Here is a 15892-nt window from a genome sequence, read left to right as displayed (position 1 = left end):
CGTCTGTCATAAAGGGATGCTGGGAAAGTTTAATTAGCAGATTCTAAGAACTCTAAGGCAGATATGCCCTCAGAGTCCTACCACCAAATCTTGCCCATCTTTCTATTTCGAACTGCTAAGCCATTTAAGTGAACACAGGCTTTTTGTTCATGTTTCTCTATTGTTGCTAATTCCTCCTGTCCTTCTCATTTAGGTCCAATAAGCCAATGCATGACATGAAACTGGATTCATAATGAACGTGTTTACTTTCCTTATGATTAACTTCCCTACGTAATTAACGTCCCCAATCCTCTGGACAGCCTTATTACATCTCTGCTTTCATATGCTGTCAGCTGAATACATTTTCATATTTTAGAAGGAGGGGGAAAGAAACAAGAAAGCTTCTTGCTGACTCTCATTCTAAAGAGATTATTTTTACCAAAAAGTATTTGCAATTATATTTGCTATTTTCATCACTTATATAAAGTGCTATATTGGCTGATCCTCACCTGAGAAGATAATGATTAAATTGCAAATGGAAATAGTCTCCTAGCAAGACCATTGGGAACATCCTGAGGAGTTTTTAACAGCATAAGGGGAAAGAGGGCAAGAGAGAGACCAAAAAAGCCAGCAAAAGGGGCAGAAGTGCAGTTGTGACCACAGGGTGTAGGAATTCCCGGCTCCCTCCAGAGCTTTCCTGAGGGACACACAGAGATTCCCTTCTCTACCTGTCGTTTGCCCGCGGTGCCCAGCTCTGCTCACTCAAACCACACCGTCTGGAAGAGGGCTGAGAGCCCAATGTGCTCGCCCTCTCGTTCTCTCTGAAGCCTCCTTGGAAAGTACTCCTCAGCCTGAGCTCAGGCTGTTTGCCTTAAAAGGATAAAATATCTGTAGGAGAAAAAAACGTAGCTGGCTACAGAGACATCACATACCAGAAGGAGAGGCGCTGCAAGCCCGAACTGCTCTTCCAAAGGGGGCTCATCATGGTTCAGCCTTTGTACACCTAACATTTCACAGCCGCATCTGGGACACTGGGAAACAGTCTTACTGGCTTACAAAGCAGCTCCCCTCGATGAGAGTGCAAAACAAACTGGGGCTGACGGCTGATGCTGACGTGTCAGGTTTTTTTTGGTCTAGTTTTTTTTTAATAGAAGTATAGTCAGTTTACAATGTTGGGTAAATTTCTGGTATACAGCATAGTGATTCAGTACATATATATATATATATTCCTTTTCATATTCTTTTTCATTATAGGTCATATCACATAAGTGGAATCTAAAAAAATTGCACAGACGAACTTATTTACAAAACAGAGACAGATCCACAGACAGAAAACAAACTTGTGGTTACCAGTGGGAACAGGTTGGGTGGAGGGATAAAGTGAGAGTTTGGGATATGCAGATACTAACTACTATGGATAACACAGATAAACAGCAAGGTCCTCCTGTACAGCACAGGGACCTATATTCATTCCAGGATGTATCAGATTGGAACTGTGGCCAGGACTCTCGGCTGGCAGGACAGAGGACACATACTTACCCACTGGACACAGCTCCTGCCACTTTTTGGGCCCTAGATCCATGTAGTAACCCCAGAGATTAGGATGAAATGGACAGGTGCAGCTGCTGCAGAGACTGGGAAGCCTAGAGCGGCCCCCCCTGCAAGCAGGGGACGTGGGTTGCTAAATAGGAACCAAGTTAAATGCTTTCCCAAAGCAGGGGAATTCAAGGAACCTGTAACAGAGGACATTGAATGGGCCGAGGAAGACGTTCTCAATCCTGGCTGCATATTAGAATCACCTCGGGAGCTAAAATAATACACCTACAACTCAGGTCCACCACAGAGCAATTAAATCAGAATCTCTGGAGGTGGCATCCCAGGAAAGATACTTTTAAAAATTCCCTTGGTGATTCTAATATGCAGCCAGAATTGAGAACCAATGGGCTAGGTACGGTAATGATTACTTATCCAGGAGGATAAACAGTAAGACATTAACTAAATAGTGTACATCTATAATTTGGCACACAAAAAAATTATTGCTCTTACAAGTCCCTATTGCTTAAAGGTTTTAGTCAATAGGAACATTCAACTCTTTAAGTGGGAAGTTTACCTTGGTGCTTTAATTTCACACGTGCACACACTTAAACACACACACACTCTGTTGTCTTCCTATCAGTGTTTCCTAAATTGTGCTCTTCATTGGAATTATCTGAGAAATTAAAAAAAAAAAAAAAAATACTAGGCTTGCTTCCACTCCCAGACATTCTGATTTTAATCAGTTTGGGAGTAAAACCTAGTCATTGGATTTTTTTCAAATCTCCCTAGATCACTACTGTGTAGTCAAGTTTGGGAACCACGGTCCTCTCTTATTATGTCCACTTCTCCCAAAGTATTTTTGCTTCCTATTTAATTACTGGTGAACAGATACTCCCCCAAGAACAGCCTATGTGTTATTTATTAGGATTTCATGCCATTGCCTAATCCTTCGGGAAGCAGAAGAACCTCGTGGCTAAGGAGAATGGCCCTGGAGTTCCAATTCAGACTCAAATCTTTTACAAAGTGTGTGACTTTGAACCAGTTAACTTAGCTTCTCTGGACTTCAGTGTCCTGTACCTCACCACTGCGAAATGGGGATCATCTGGAGTCTTCTTCACAAGGCTGTTTGATTTAAAAGAAGAGAGATGACCTATGTGAAGCACAGGGAGCATGCCTGGCACACAGCAAGTGCCCAACAAATGTCAGTCATTCTGACCATGACAGGCAGGGCCATTCTGACCTGTTTTTCAGAAAACGCACGGACTTTCCTTCCTTGGTCCTTCTTCTGAGCCATGGACTGCATTAAGATCGCCAAGCCCCAGTGAGTATCAGACTATGGGATGTCTCAAAGGGTCCATCCAAGGCATTCAACCCAAGCATTGGTCAAAAGAAAAACATCTTAATGGTTTTGTGCCAAAATCCAGTATGGTTCCCACCCCCCAGAGGAGGCAAACCTTTGGCACACTTGAATCTGGGTGTCTCCACTCTATGGCTGTCTTCGTCCACAAAGGACTATCTCACTTGCAAATTCTGTTCCGGTCTTATTGCCTGTTTACTCAACCACAAAGCCCATCACTCCTTTCTAACTTCTTTGCAAATATTGCCTTCAAAACAGTCATCTTGTTTTGCCCTTTCCTGTCCCCCTGACACACATCTCCTCTTCCCACTTTCCTCTCCCACATTTTTCCTATTAATAACTATGATTATAAAAATCCATTCAGAAAGAAATCACTTTTGAGAGGATACTATTAGTCCTACCTTTTGTTCAACATCTGTTTTGTGTAGCTACTGATCTTGCGCTTGTTTATAAGTGCATGACAGTGTTGGAGGGAGACCATCCCTCTGCTTTTACAAACAAAATATAATACTCAGTTCAAACAGGCTGCACATATTTACCTTCTCAGAAAAATACATTTGAAGGAGAGGCCGAGGAATGCCGTCATCAGAGAAGGTGGTGAGAGGGAAGGAAAACTGATGTCAGAAGGCTGGGTGCGAGGAAGCAGAGAAGGGTTGTCAGGGACGGGGTGGCAAACAGTGCCAGCTCAACAATTCCGATCAGGATTCAAAATGCCACAGATGTGATTGCATAATAAGCTGTTACGCATACTGGTAAATGCTGCTTTCAGCATGTGCGTATTTATCATATTGTCTTGCATTCTCGGAGCATGGAACGTTCAAGTCGGCGGGTCTGAGTGCTAGCTAGCATCAGGCCCAGCTCTCCGGGATGGGCAGCGGCACCTACAGTAGGGATGGGAGAAAGAGCAGCAGCCTGTGCTCCAATCTGGTTGCTAGGATACTATGGAGACCCTCCATTGCTAGGCAGACAGAAAAAAAAAATGTGTCCATATGCCTCCTAACCTGCAAACAGCAACAATAGAAGCATCGTCTGCCTTCTTCTACGCTTTCTCATAAGGAACCCAACTCTCTAGTGAAAAGACAAGGAACGGGAGCTTGGAAATGTGACCCAGGAAGGTGGCCGTTCATAATCTCAGGCCGTCTCTGGGGCTACTCTATTCAAGGGCTTCTCAGGATTTTCATTATAAGCCCCATTTTCGGGGCACACAACTTGACTGTGTTTCAAAACACCCTAAAAGGGTTTAGTAATCCTGGCCTTATTTTGATAAAGGCCGCCACAGCTTCAATTTTACTGCACAGACTGTAACATCAAACTAACAATCAAACTTAAATTGGATAGTCTATCAGAATAGATAAGTTGGAATTTAACTCCTCCACAAGAACAAGAAAGATGAATTTCAAAAATCAACTTCAGGTTCAATTCTCATCTAGGTCCTATTTGTCTGCATCTGTGAAGGAATCTGCATGCTAGTCTGTGGCATAAAATAAGAGTCACAGTGGGGACACTTAGACGTGAGTGGAAAAAGGAACTTGCTTTCTTTAAGAGTGGAACTCAGTTTCTGTAAGAGTTTCAATCATCTGTTGCTTGGTTAAATTAAATACTCTTATCTAGCTGGGATAGTGGTGCTATTATCAGGACTGTGCTGGTGGGAGTTGGAGGACTGGGCTGAAATTCTGAGATTCAGAGCTTCTCTGGTGGGTAACAATCAGGCCTCATTGTAAATCTCCCTCTCACACAGGCACACACACATGTACACTCACGTGCGAACATGCACACTTCTCAATTATTTTAAAAACAAGCAAAAATGCCCTCACACCTAATCCTGATTGTGTCTGGCCTCAACTTGCTTTTCCTCAATTCCCGTTCCAGGATTCTGGCACAGACGCTAGTTGCTGTCATGCCCCAGATGTACCCTCTGCTTTCTTTTGCTGCTGGGTCCCTTTGCTGATGGTGGTCCCCACCCCACCCCACCCCACCCCTCTCATCCTGTCACCACTCACCTAAATCATGGCCATCAGTCAAACATGTACTTTAAGTCCTACCACTCCCACGAGAGTTTCTGATACATAAAATCAAATGGGCTCAATTATATTTTGCCAATTGTCTAAGGTATCTCCTCTGTGACTTACCTTACTCTACTTCTTAGAATACTTAACTTGTGCAGTATTGTTAACCCCTTGTTAACTCTTTGATGACAGGACTTACACATCTCTCACTTCTGATGCCTGATGTTAACTTGCACACGGCGCATCCCATAAAAGTAATGACCTGAGCTTTAGGGCATATTTGAAATTTAATTCCTACTTTTGAGGAAATCTATGTTTTAATATTATGCCATCTATGATTACACTAAAATTCTAGAATTCTCCCAACTTCCAACAGAATTTAACAGCCTTTAGGAAGATTTTATTTCTCCTGAAATGTACTAATGTCAAGGTTTAAAAGATCAGCTAAGATGTTGTTAAAACTAATGCATCCCTAAAAATGAGAAAAATCTATTTCTTTTTATCTTCAGCTCTTCCAAAGTGCTTCATGATCAAAAACTGTAACATAATAAGACAAATCATGTCATCAGTCTTTGAAATTCAGTTACCTCTGGGGTGTAAAGCAACAGCTTAACAAAAATACAGAGACACTAACAACTTTTGATAGGAACTCAAGTCTTTATAGCCCGACTGAAATGACACAGAGCCCTAAGACAGCAAAACAGAAAATATCTGAGAATATTTACAGTAGGTGAAGGGTTTAGATCAAAATACCAGAGACTGAACACTCTCACCTATTATAGAGTCTATTTTCAAGAATAAAATAGCATGAAATAAAATTACTATAAAAGCCCATAAGAGCTATTTTATATGCATAATCAGGCTGAATGAATATTTTATATAGTTTTCATTTTTAAGGATTTATTTGCTTAATTTAATTCAAAACATATAGTCTAATAGTTTAAGGTTCCCAAGTAGTTATTTAGTAGAGTTGAATATAGATTCCAATACATCAATTCTTTGTTCTTCACGTTGATAACATAAAAAGGGCTATTTTTATACAGGTGTGAAAGAGACACGCAAAAACACTCCCCCTGACTCACAGGTGCAGCCAAAGTGCCCTGACTCTGTGCTGGAATTTGACAGAGACTTCCCACCAATGTCAGCTTGCAGGGAAAATTCCAAACCAGAAATGTAAAGATGATTTAAGTTCATAGGTTAATTATATTTTACACTGGTTTTCAAATGATCAAAAATCACTAAAAGAAAAAAAAAGAAGTTTTTACAAATTACAATCCTCAGAAGGCAAACTCAGTAAGCAAAAAGTAAACAAACACATTTGCATACATCAGATAACTGAATAGGACATTCTCTGAGCAGTTAACCTCTATTGAAGAGAAGAGAAAACTAACATGAATGTGAATTCAAAACCAAGTTTAGGCTATTTAGATGGTTTCATTTTAACTCAAACTCACAATAATCAGTAAGTTTAAGAAAAAGGACCAAATTTAAGTTGTACTAAAAATAAAGTACAAAGATATAAACACTTGTTGCCAGTAACTCGTATAATCCAATTATTTATAGTGAAATAAACTGAAATTCAAACAAGTCTTCTTCACTTTGGCAAGTTTTCCTAATTCTTTGTGGAACTATTTTGCACAATCATTCAAATGACATAAGTATATATTTTACATACAATATACTTCTCTCTCTTAGGAAAGGTACACTCTACCGCTCAAGCCAATTTTACTCTAGTTTTCTCTATGTAAGTGTGAAAAAAGAACAGATGTTTTTCCAAAATTATTTAAGCTTGGAAGACATTCATTCTATCATTTTCTTCAATATAATCCTTCAGAATCACCAAAACCATCATGGTGATACCTTAATAGCCGACTTCTTTATAGCACAAGTAATAAAATAAAGATCAGAACGCACAATATGGTTCAATACATAACATGTTTATTATAATAGAATGTTGTGAACTCTTTGCCACACTAATTTCATTTTGCACCATGGACTTAAAAAAAAATCTTCTTCTACATGTCAAGCACGAATTGATTTCTAAAACTTACCACATTATACAGCTCAGTCCCTACTGCCTAGATTCCTTTAGACCTTGTTTGATGGAATGTTTAACTGAAGTTATCAGCTGGCTTGATCATGCTTCATTGTAAAACCCATTAAAATCATTTTTTATAAAAGCAGAGTTTCCTCTGTGTTACTCCAAAGTCCTGCAGATACTAAAATGAGATCCTAGGGAATGCTTAAAGATGCAGAGAGCTGTCTCTGAGTTATTTTTTTCATTATGCAAAACTTGGCCCTGGAGAGATGGCTGTGTACATCGTTAGCTAAAACAGGCAAGCATGTCAGGACTGCAAATTAACTTACCAGAGAAAGTTGAAGTGGATACAGATCATTCAGGTTTCTGAGGCAGATCTAAATGTACTGAACTCTTAGGGCACTTGGCGAGGTCAGAATCTCAGAGATGTTTATCCTTATTGTCTCTTCCCCAGACTCACAGAATACAAACTTCTTAAACTAAACCTGCTTTATGCTTATGGGAACCAACAAGAATAGGTATGACTCTTAAGTTTCCAAAAGTATCATTAGTATATACTCACAAGCTCCCCTCATCCAATAAATACAAATAGAGACAATCAAATATGCTTTCTCCTTATATTAAATCCTTATGTTTATGAAGAGTTCCAACAGAACTTGTATTATTATGTAACGTGTCATCCAGCCAATGTGATATCAAGAATAGAGTAACAAAATCTTTCATTGTATCAATTATGTTGTTATCTATTACTGTAAAATACACTCTAGATTAACTTCATGTTCCTGCCACCTTACTCTCCATAAGAACTGAGTTGAGTGGTGTCTAACAAGTTTCATTCAATTTTCCCACCCAAGTTGTGAAGCCCACTGACATCAGAACTACACAGTTCTCTAAAACGCTAGAACAATGCCAGAGCGGTTGCATCAGAAGCCAGGAGTAAGGCAAACAATGTGTCCACGTTGTCAATAAAGATAAGTGTACGTCTCTGTATTTGACCCTAGAAACATGCAACCCTCTTGGGAGACAGAGGCACCCCATGGGTAACATGACATAAATTCCTTAAGGAAAATAAGCACTACACTCCCTCAGATGTTATGAAAAAATCTTTTTTTTTTAAATCAACAGACTAGGTTTCCATTTGTGGATTGTAAATGTCATCCAATTCGGGAAATCAGAAAAATATTCCCTTTTATATGCGTATTTGCTTATTTTTGACACTTTGATGATGACAAAACATCAGGTTTTAAGGGTTACAGCGAGAATCGCCAGCATGTAGAGAAATCCGGGAGAGCCACAAAAGCATAGAAAGTCAGGGTGATAGCAGACGCATTTCATTTCAAGTCTGATGAGCCTGCATTTAGGATTTTCCGGTTGGGCAGGTTTGCCAGGGCATTTGGGAGACAGGGGTTTCTGTTTCTCTTCTCTCTCTCTCTGTCTTTCTCTCTTTCTTTCTCTCTCTCTCTCTCTCTCTCTCTCTCTCTCTCTCTCTCACACACACACACACACACACACACACAAACACAGCCGGACACACACCTGGGGTGCATTCAAACTCTCTGTACAGTAGGTGGCATATATGAATCAATATGTATATTTTCTTTTTTTAAAAAATAGCTTGATATCTGACAAAGACACGAAGGCAACGTAGGTGCAGTGAGTCTGGCTCTGAGAAACGTGCACAGCCCCGCAAGAAGTGCCCGTTAAAATGAAACATTTCTGAGGATGAGGACAGACATAGCAAGCAGGAGGGGCGGGGGCCGACAGACAATACAGAGACCCGCAGCTCCCCACCGACAGGGTGCCACATGGACCCGGAGCGTAACCCCTGCTTACTGTGGACTCTTGGGGTAGAAGGGCAGGGTCACATGGCTGAGATCCTGGATGTCGAAGGCGGTGGGCTCGGCGGAGATCGCCTGCCGCTTGGTGCGCGGCTCGCCTTGCAAGGTGCTCGCGCTCTGCTTCTGCGCCTGCTGGGTGGCCGGCCGGATCACCGAGCGGTACTTGTCCAGCTCGTTCTGCAGCTTCTGGATCAGTTCGTCCTTCTGATCCAACTCCAGCTCCAGCTCGTCGATGAGAGCATCCCGCTGCCTCAGCTCCTCGATCTTCTCCTGGAGCGCGTACTGTAAATCCCGCAGCGTGCCCATGCTCCTCCGGGCTGCCGGGGGCTCCTTTCTGCCGCTGCTCCGCGTCTTTGGGCTTCCTCCCCTCTCCGATCAACTTTCCCCAAAGTCGCTGCTGCCTCCCGAGTGCAAAAGCTTCCTACTTGAGACCAAAGCCAGCCCTGGCTTCTGAGCATGCCCAGTCTGCCGGCTCCAGCCACCGAGAGTTTCAGTGCAGATTCCACTTCTCTGGGCTGACTGGGAGGCTGAGTGCGGGGATGAGCCAAACAGCAGGTCGAAAGGGGATTAAACCTGAACCGCGGTGGGCGCCGCGGCCCGGGGGATAAGAGCCGGGAGCGCGGCGGCAGAGGAGCGGGAGAAGGGACTGGGATGGGGGCTCCAAGGCCGCAGCGGGTCTGCCTGGGTCACTCGCGCCGAGCGCAGGAGGAAGCCGGCGGAGCGTGTGGGGAGTCTGATAAACCTCTGGGCGCGCCGGGGGATGTGCAGGCGGAGCAAGGCGGGAGCACCACTTTGGGGGCGGAGAGGTGGGAGGAAGAGGTCCGGGAGGACCCCGAACAAACTGGGGAGGCGTCAGCCGGTTCCAGGGCACACCAGGCTTGAGGACGTTGGGCTACAGCGCACTGTGCATCCTAAATGCTCTGAGTTCTGGAGGTGTTCAGACCGCCAGCCTCCCGGAGAAAGGCTCCCCTGCCGTGTGGCTGGGCTCTCGCTCCTTCCACGCCACCTTTCTCACGGGGAGCGCCTCACACAGGTGGCTAACGCTGGAAAGCAAACTTGCCTCTGGAGATGAGAGCAGAGGAGGGTAGGGATTCCCGCTTACATCCAGGCGCCTTAAAGGAAGGGGCGGGGAGCTTTATCCCCCCCCCCCCCATAAGCATTGCCGGCTCCTGCGAATGACTCCCCGTTCCACCCCTTCCAAACTCGAATTAATGAACTCTTTTTAGGGCAAAGGCCAAACGGGTTTGGGCTCTAGAATGCTGCTCAGCTTCTCCACCGTCCCTCCCACTTAAGCTAGTGTCTGCGAAATAGTTTAAGGATGGGCCTTGCTCCTTCCATTTGCTGCATTTGGGGCAGGGAGCAGGGGGAGGGGGGAGGGCGGGTAAAAATCATTGAAGAGTTCCAAAAGGTTCATCCTGAAATTGAACTGTACGTTTAAAATGATTACTTCCTTGAAAACCAAGCTGTTAGGACTATATTCTTCCACTTGAAAGGCAAGACACAAACTCTGAAGAGGGAAAAATCTTAAAGAAAGGGAGGACCCTATACGGCTGAGGTAAATTGTACACTGTACCACCCCATCTCTACCCACCCGCGCCCCATCCCTGCCCACACTCAATATTTCCTAAAATGATGACAATTAGGTAGCATCCTTTCTGTCCATTCTCCCATCGACAGGAAAACATATTTAGACTCCTCCATAATACTTAAATTGCTCAAATTTATCTAAATCGTCCCCAAATCATTTAATTTTATAGCATCTTTATTAGCAGTCCTCTAATGACTATTCTTGGGAACTCAATGTTATAATCCTCAGTGCTCTATTTGGCCATCCCTTAACTCTAAAACAAAGTAGATAGAAAATAGCTTCAAATTCTCAACTGCAATCCAGAACTATTCACTGGAATCTAAACTTGGCCAAGGACATATATCAGTCTCAATAAAATGCTCTCACTTTTGCTTTTGAATACACAGCTTGTTCTCTCTGAGGAATAAGGAAGGAAGGAAGGAGGAATGGTGAACCAGCCAGCCAATGCCACGTTAATAAGCTTTTTGGTTTGAAGTGTACTTGTTTGTAATTAGAGGTATAAATGAAAAAGGATATACAATCCTAAACATTCTTCCACACAAATTACGACTTAATTCTCTCAGTACAAATGATATAAGACACTTCATTCTTCTGCTTTCCAACATGGATATTTTCAGAAGTGCATTGATTTCAGAATGTAATATAGAAAGTGGCTGATTCCCCAAAACAAACATGAATAACTTACAAAACTCCTAGCAGTAAATAGTAGTTCTGAATTATTGTTGTTTTAATTAAAACTAAACCAAGCAGAAGTGTTCAGGCTTTGTATAACTGACTCTATTCTAAAAGAACTTCCATAAAAATTTTCCTTCTCCCAGGCAAAAGGCCAAATTCTTATCTTATTTAACCTACGGGAATTCTTTAATTGCATGGGAAAACGTCTAAAAGTAAATGACTTTTTTCCTATAGATCTATTATAGAGGTCCATGAGGCCAAGAGTTTACGTCTAAAAAGGTATCAGAAGCAATGTATACAGGCCATGCTTAGACAACTGCTAAGCAGGGTTCTGTTTTAGGTTCATTTGAGGCTTAAATGGAGTTATTAACATCTTTGAGCAGCACAAAGTAGAGATCTTTCTTCATTTGGAGAAAGCTTTTTCTGTGTGTAAATAGAAACTAAAGCATTTTCTCCCAAAATAAAAAAATACCACTTCAACCAAAAAATATGTTTTTTTAAACAAAAGTAAGGTTTTTTACAGAGTTATGTAACTATTTTTCACTATTTACACTATCATAGCTATGTGCAACCATAGGATATATCCATGTTACATTTTCATTTTAAATGGAGTTTTTGTGATATAAAGTATCTTCCATGATAAATCCCAAAGTGAGAGTTAGGAATCTGTTGTAATAAATGCAAAGAAAGTAAATGGCTAAGAAGATATGACTATTACAATTGACTTATACTTAAAAAGGTGCTCAAGGTATATGAATATTTTGGGTTATATTAGCCTATATTATGAAAAAATAAAGTTTCCCTTAAACACTTTATAATTATATATGCAAAATCTAGAATTCTAGTTTTCTCTTCCATTCTTGAAGTCAAAAGAAATATTTTAAGTAAGGTTTTCAGTGATGTCTTTGACTGATTGTTTAAATCTTGAGGGACCCTTATTTTCCATCTCAACCTTTTGAGTGAGTCCAATAGTTTCTTAAACATCTTCTGCATTGTACTTGGTAAATGCCAGAAATAAATTTTACATTAAAAAATCAAGGTCCTGCAGTTTCATTTCAACAGACAAATTTTATTATGTGGCTCATAGTAAACTTAATTCACTAAATTGTAATATCAAAGATCAGGCATAGGTCTACTTTCTGCTCAGTAGGAAGGGGCAATCACAAATGTGGAATGGAGTGGACCGGCATTCACTGACCTCTCCCACTGCCTACCTGGGATGAGGTCTTGATGTTAGATGCTAAAGCACAGAACAATGCAATTTTGAAAGAACTGAATTCATACGCTAGAATTCCATAGTCAACTCACAACCTACGTTTCAGCAGTCTGTCTTTGGCATAGCTCTAATAGAAGGAAAGTTCCGCCGGGAGCCAGACCAACCCGTGGCATACTGATGCTCTTCAATTTTGCATGCAACACTCATGACTGAGAGTTAAGTATTACCATGCCTTCCTTAATGGAATCTCAGAATCATTTAACGAGACCTTCAATAATTCAGCTTTATCATAATCCTGGCTATTAAAAAAATAAAGTCTTTAGAATTTATCATCCTTCACTAAAAACATAATTAGCCTTAAAAGAATTGTGATAATTTTGTTATCCAATCGCCCATTCCACTGGTGCTACGAATTTCCTGGAAGAGTCCTAAACTTGACAGTTTCTTCTGCCATTTCATGTACATGTCTTGAACAGCCAAAAAATAAAACCAAATCTAAAAAAAAAGAAGAAGAAGAAGAAGAATTAAAAAAAAAAAGAGCATAGCTGAGCTTTATATGTCATGGAAGCTGCCCCAGGAATCTAGATATGAAGGTTACTATTACTCTTAAACATACTGGCTTGCTCTAAATTGCTAATTTTAATCAAGATCACAATAAAAGTAACTAATTTCCTGGAGCCCTTAATGCACAACAGGCACTGTTTATGTAACTCTTTGAGTTGGACATCACTATTATTTCCATTCATACTTGAGAAAAGGGAGGCCCAGGATCTCCCACCTAAAGTGTCAAAGCCTGGGTTCAGATCCATTTGGTGCAGAGCTCAGTCCCTTACCCTCTCCTGCCCCCCTGCCTTCTGCAGAACTACAAGTGTTGGAATGCCTTGGTTCTGGATCCACACAGGGAAGGCATTACTTAACATTAACTAGCCTGACTTTGGGGTTGGAGAGGTGAAAAGAAGAGAAATTTGGGGAATCCTAAAAGATCAGGAAACAAATTTTTTTAAAAAGTTCCTTTTCCCAACACTGTCTTTACTGAGCACCATTTCATCCTGGTGTAGGGTCACAAAGTATACCGATTTGTCCGAGATTGTCCCGGTTTTAATATTAAAATTGCTTAAGACTGTCCTAGTTTTTAAAGTCCTGTGTACCCCTTGGTCCTGGGCAAACCAGGATGGTTGGCCACCCTATATAATTCAGGATTGTAGAACCTCTCTATTTTATAAATATTTTCAAATTTTGTATTCAAAGTTACTGATAGAAAAGTAAAACCAAGGAAGATCTGTAATGATAATACCTATTATTGTAAGCACTTCAGAAGCACTTAGGCATTTGTTTGTGTGAATGTGTTTTAGGAAAGCAATCATCCTATTTCAATGCATAATAATATGCCAAAGGAATTGTCTTTGGACTGTAAGAGGAGATGAGTCAGACAACAGAATTTTAATTACACTTTGATAAATTAGACAAGGACTCAAGGCTCTCTTTTTGGTTTATCGTTTTTATAAAAATCTAGAATTTAGACAGATTGGCTTCCTATAGATTAAGCACAACAATTCAAGAAGCTGCTATTCTATTCGATTAACTCCTATAGAATTAAATTATTCTTATGATTGTGTTTGGTGGCTAGACTTGGCCATCAGGAATGCATATTTGGGGGAGGATGAGATGGTTCAAGTGGTAGAGCGCAGCTTAGCATGCACTAGGTCCTGGGTTCAATCTCCAGTACCTCATCTAGAAAAAAAAAGAATGCATATTTAATTGGATATAAGTAAAACTTCTAATTGTTGGGTTGTTCTGAAGTCATACTACCATAATGTTAAGTCCTGCATGGAAAAGGAGAAAAAAAAAAAGCCAGAAAACAGTAATGATGATAAACTTACTGCAGAGACTTGGAAAGTTACAGTGCATTGTACCATACTTGCTAATGTGCTTAGAGTTTAATACCAAATTAGTGTCATACTTAATATTAGCTGAAATGAATTTTTATATTCCACAGCTTAAAATGATGGTAAGTTTTTACTGGGCCTCAGCCTAAACTAATGTGTGTGTAAGTTCATGTACTACCTACCAGAAAAAATATTTCCTTATACTCTTTTCTCAGCTGACCATTTCCAAAGACCAGAAGAATTAAGTTATTAAAGAAGAAAAGTATTAGGTCTTCTGTGGGGTTTTTTTTTTTTTCACAAATGGAAAAATTTTAAGTGTGTAAAATGGAATTTAAAGTGCCTTACTCACAAAATATTATTTTACTTCATTTTAAGTCCAGTGAATATATGCATGAATATGCAACATCATTATATCTTCATATCTGATTAATAAATTACAGTTTCTCAGATTCATTTCAGTGATTTTTCTAGTATATTAAATATAAATCATTTCCTAACTCAGAACATCAGAATTTTGCACAAAACATTCAAAAATATGTTTAAAAAGGAATTTTGCAGTTGAAAATGTATTTGACAACATGAGGCTTATAGGAGAATAGCTCTGAGTCAATTTTTTTTATTGTTGCTTTTATTTTAAATAGCATTTAACAGCTGATATAACTTGGCCATTTTCCCCCCACATGTATTGTAATCAAAATTTAAATTAAAGACTAAAACCACACTTTGGGAGCGAACTTATTAAAATTAGTAAGGTGGGAAAGTACTGGAAATGTAAAACAGCCAATAAAATAGAAGTTTGAGCGACTTGGGTTTTTATCAGGAAACAACTTGAATGAATTGGGCAAGAAAAAGATGGCAAGTATTTGTTTATACTGTGAGAATGTCAGAGATCTGGAAGAGAGGGGAAGATACAGGCAAAAAGACATAGTGGGGAAATTCAGAGAGCTCTTCACTGTTCATGAACTTAATGGACAAGTAAATGCCACCTCGCTTCAAACTGAAGACATTCTTGACATTTGATTTTTATACAATCATCATGAGATGGAAATCCAGAAATCCATCTGTAATGATAGGCAAATGAATCAGTAGGTTGGTAACACAAACAGATATCATTCTAGGGCCAAGATACGGTACCTGATGTCTATAAAAGCATTACCCTTGGGACAAGGATACAGCCACAGGTTGGGGCCCATGAGGTGCATATTCTATTTGCTATGCATTTGTAACCAACTGTAAATTATCAGTCACTTTGCTCAATGTACACTTTTAGGACAGATTCAATCATTTCTCCCTGATCCAGACTGAATTTTTTTTTAATTCATTTTCAAAGCATAGGCATTTAATCTAGGTAGGCAAGAATACTTTAAATATTAGTGGCTTAGATCTAAACTTAACAGACATATGTACAAACACCTACATAATAAATAAGTTGCCCTAAATAGCAATATGTAAAGTATCATATGGGGTTTTAATGCCCTGTATAAGTAAACAGAAAATAGGGACTTCTACACTTTTTTTTTTTTTTTTTTTTGGTATTAGGTAGAATAATCGGTGTCTGTCTTGAGTCACTGCAACATGTAAAAATGTTTTTACTCAAAGGTCAGAGTTAATTTAGGGAGTTATTATGCAAAATTCATCTAAGTTTTCCATAGTATATAGTCCAGGCAAAATTCTAATCTTCTATCCTCCTTAGAAAAACATCTATGTTAAATATCAATTTTAAGCGGGAAAAAATGACAGGGTATTCTTCAAGACATTTCTTTGCAGAATGTT

The 15892-nt window shown here is 40.1% G+C and overlaps 1 protein-coding gene across 3 annotated transcripts in view; it reads right to left on the bottom strand.

The window, feature by feature from the left end:
- Nucleotides 1–15892, bottom strand: part of PRKG1 (protein kinase cGMP-dependent 1) — a 1107834-nt gene that overhangs the window by 1025352 nt on the left and 66590 nt on the right. The window contains exon 1 of one of the 3 annotated variants that reach the window (XM_006181681.3): nucleotides 8750–9790. The exons of 1 other annotated variant lie outside the window; for it this stretch is intronic. In XM_006181681.3, coding sequence (XP_006181743.1) covers nucleotides 8750–9060 — 311 coding nt within the window. In that variant the 5' untranslated portion in view covers nucleotides 9061–9790. Of the gene's footprint in view, nucleotides 1–911; nucleotides 1034–8749; nucleotides 9791–15892 lie in introns of those variants that run through there. One more of the 3 variants, XM_032491412.1, reaches the window with a different exon arrangement.

Source organism: Camelus ferus, chromosome 11, assembly GCF_009834535.1.
Source record: "Camelus ferus isolate YT-003-E chromosome 11, BCGSAC_Cfer_1.0, whole genome shotgun sequence".
Lineage (NCBI taxonomy): Eukaryota > Metazoa > Chordata > Mammalia > Artiodactyla > Camelidae > Camelus > Camelus ferus.
This window is presented reverse-complemented; position numbering and strand designations above follow the sequence as displayed.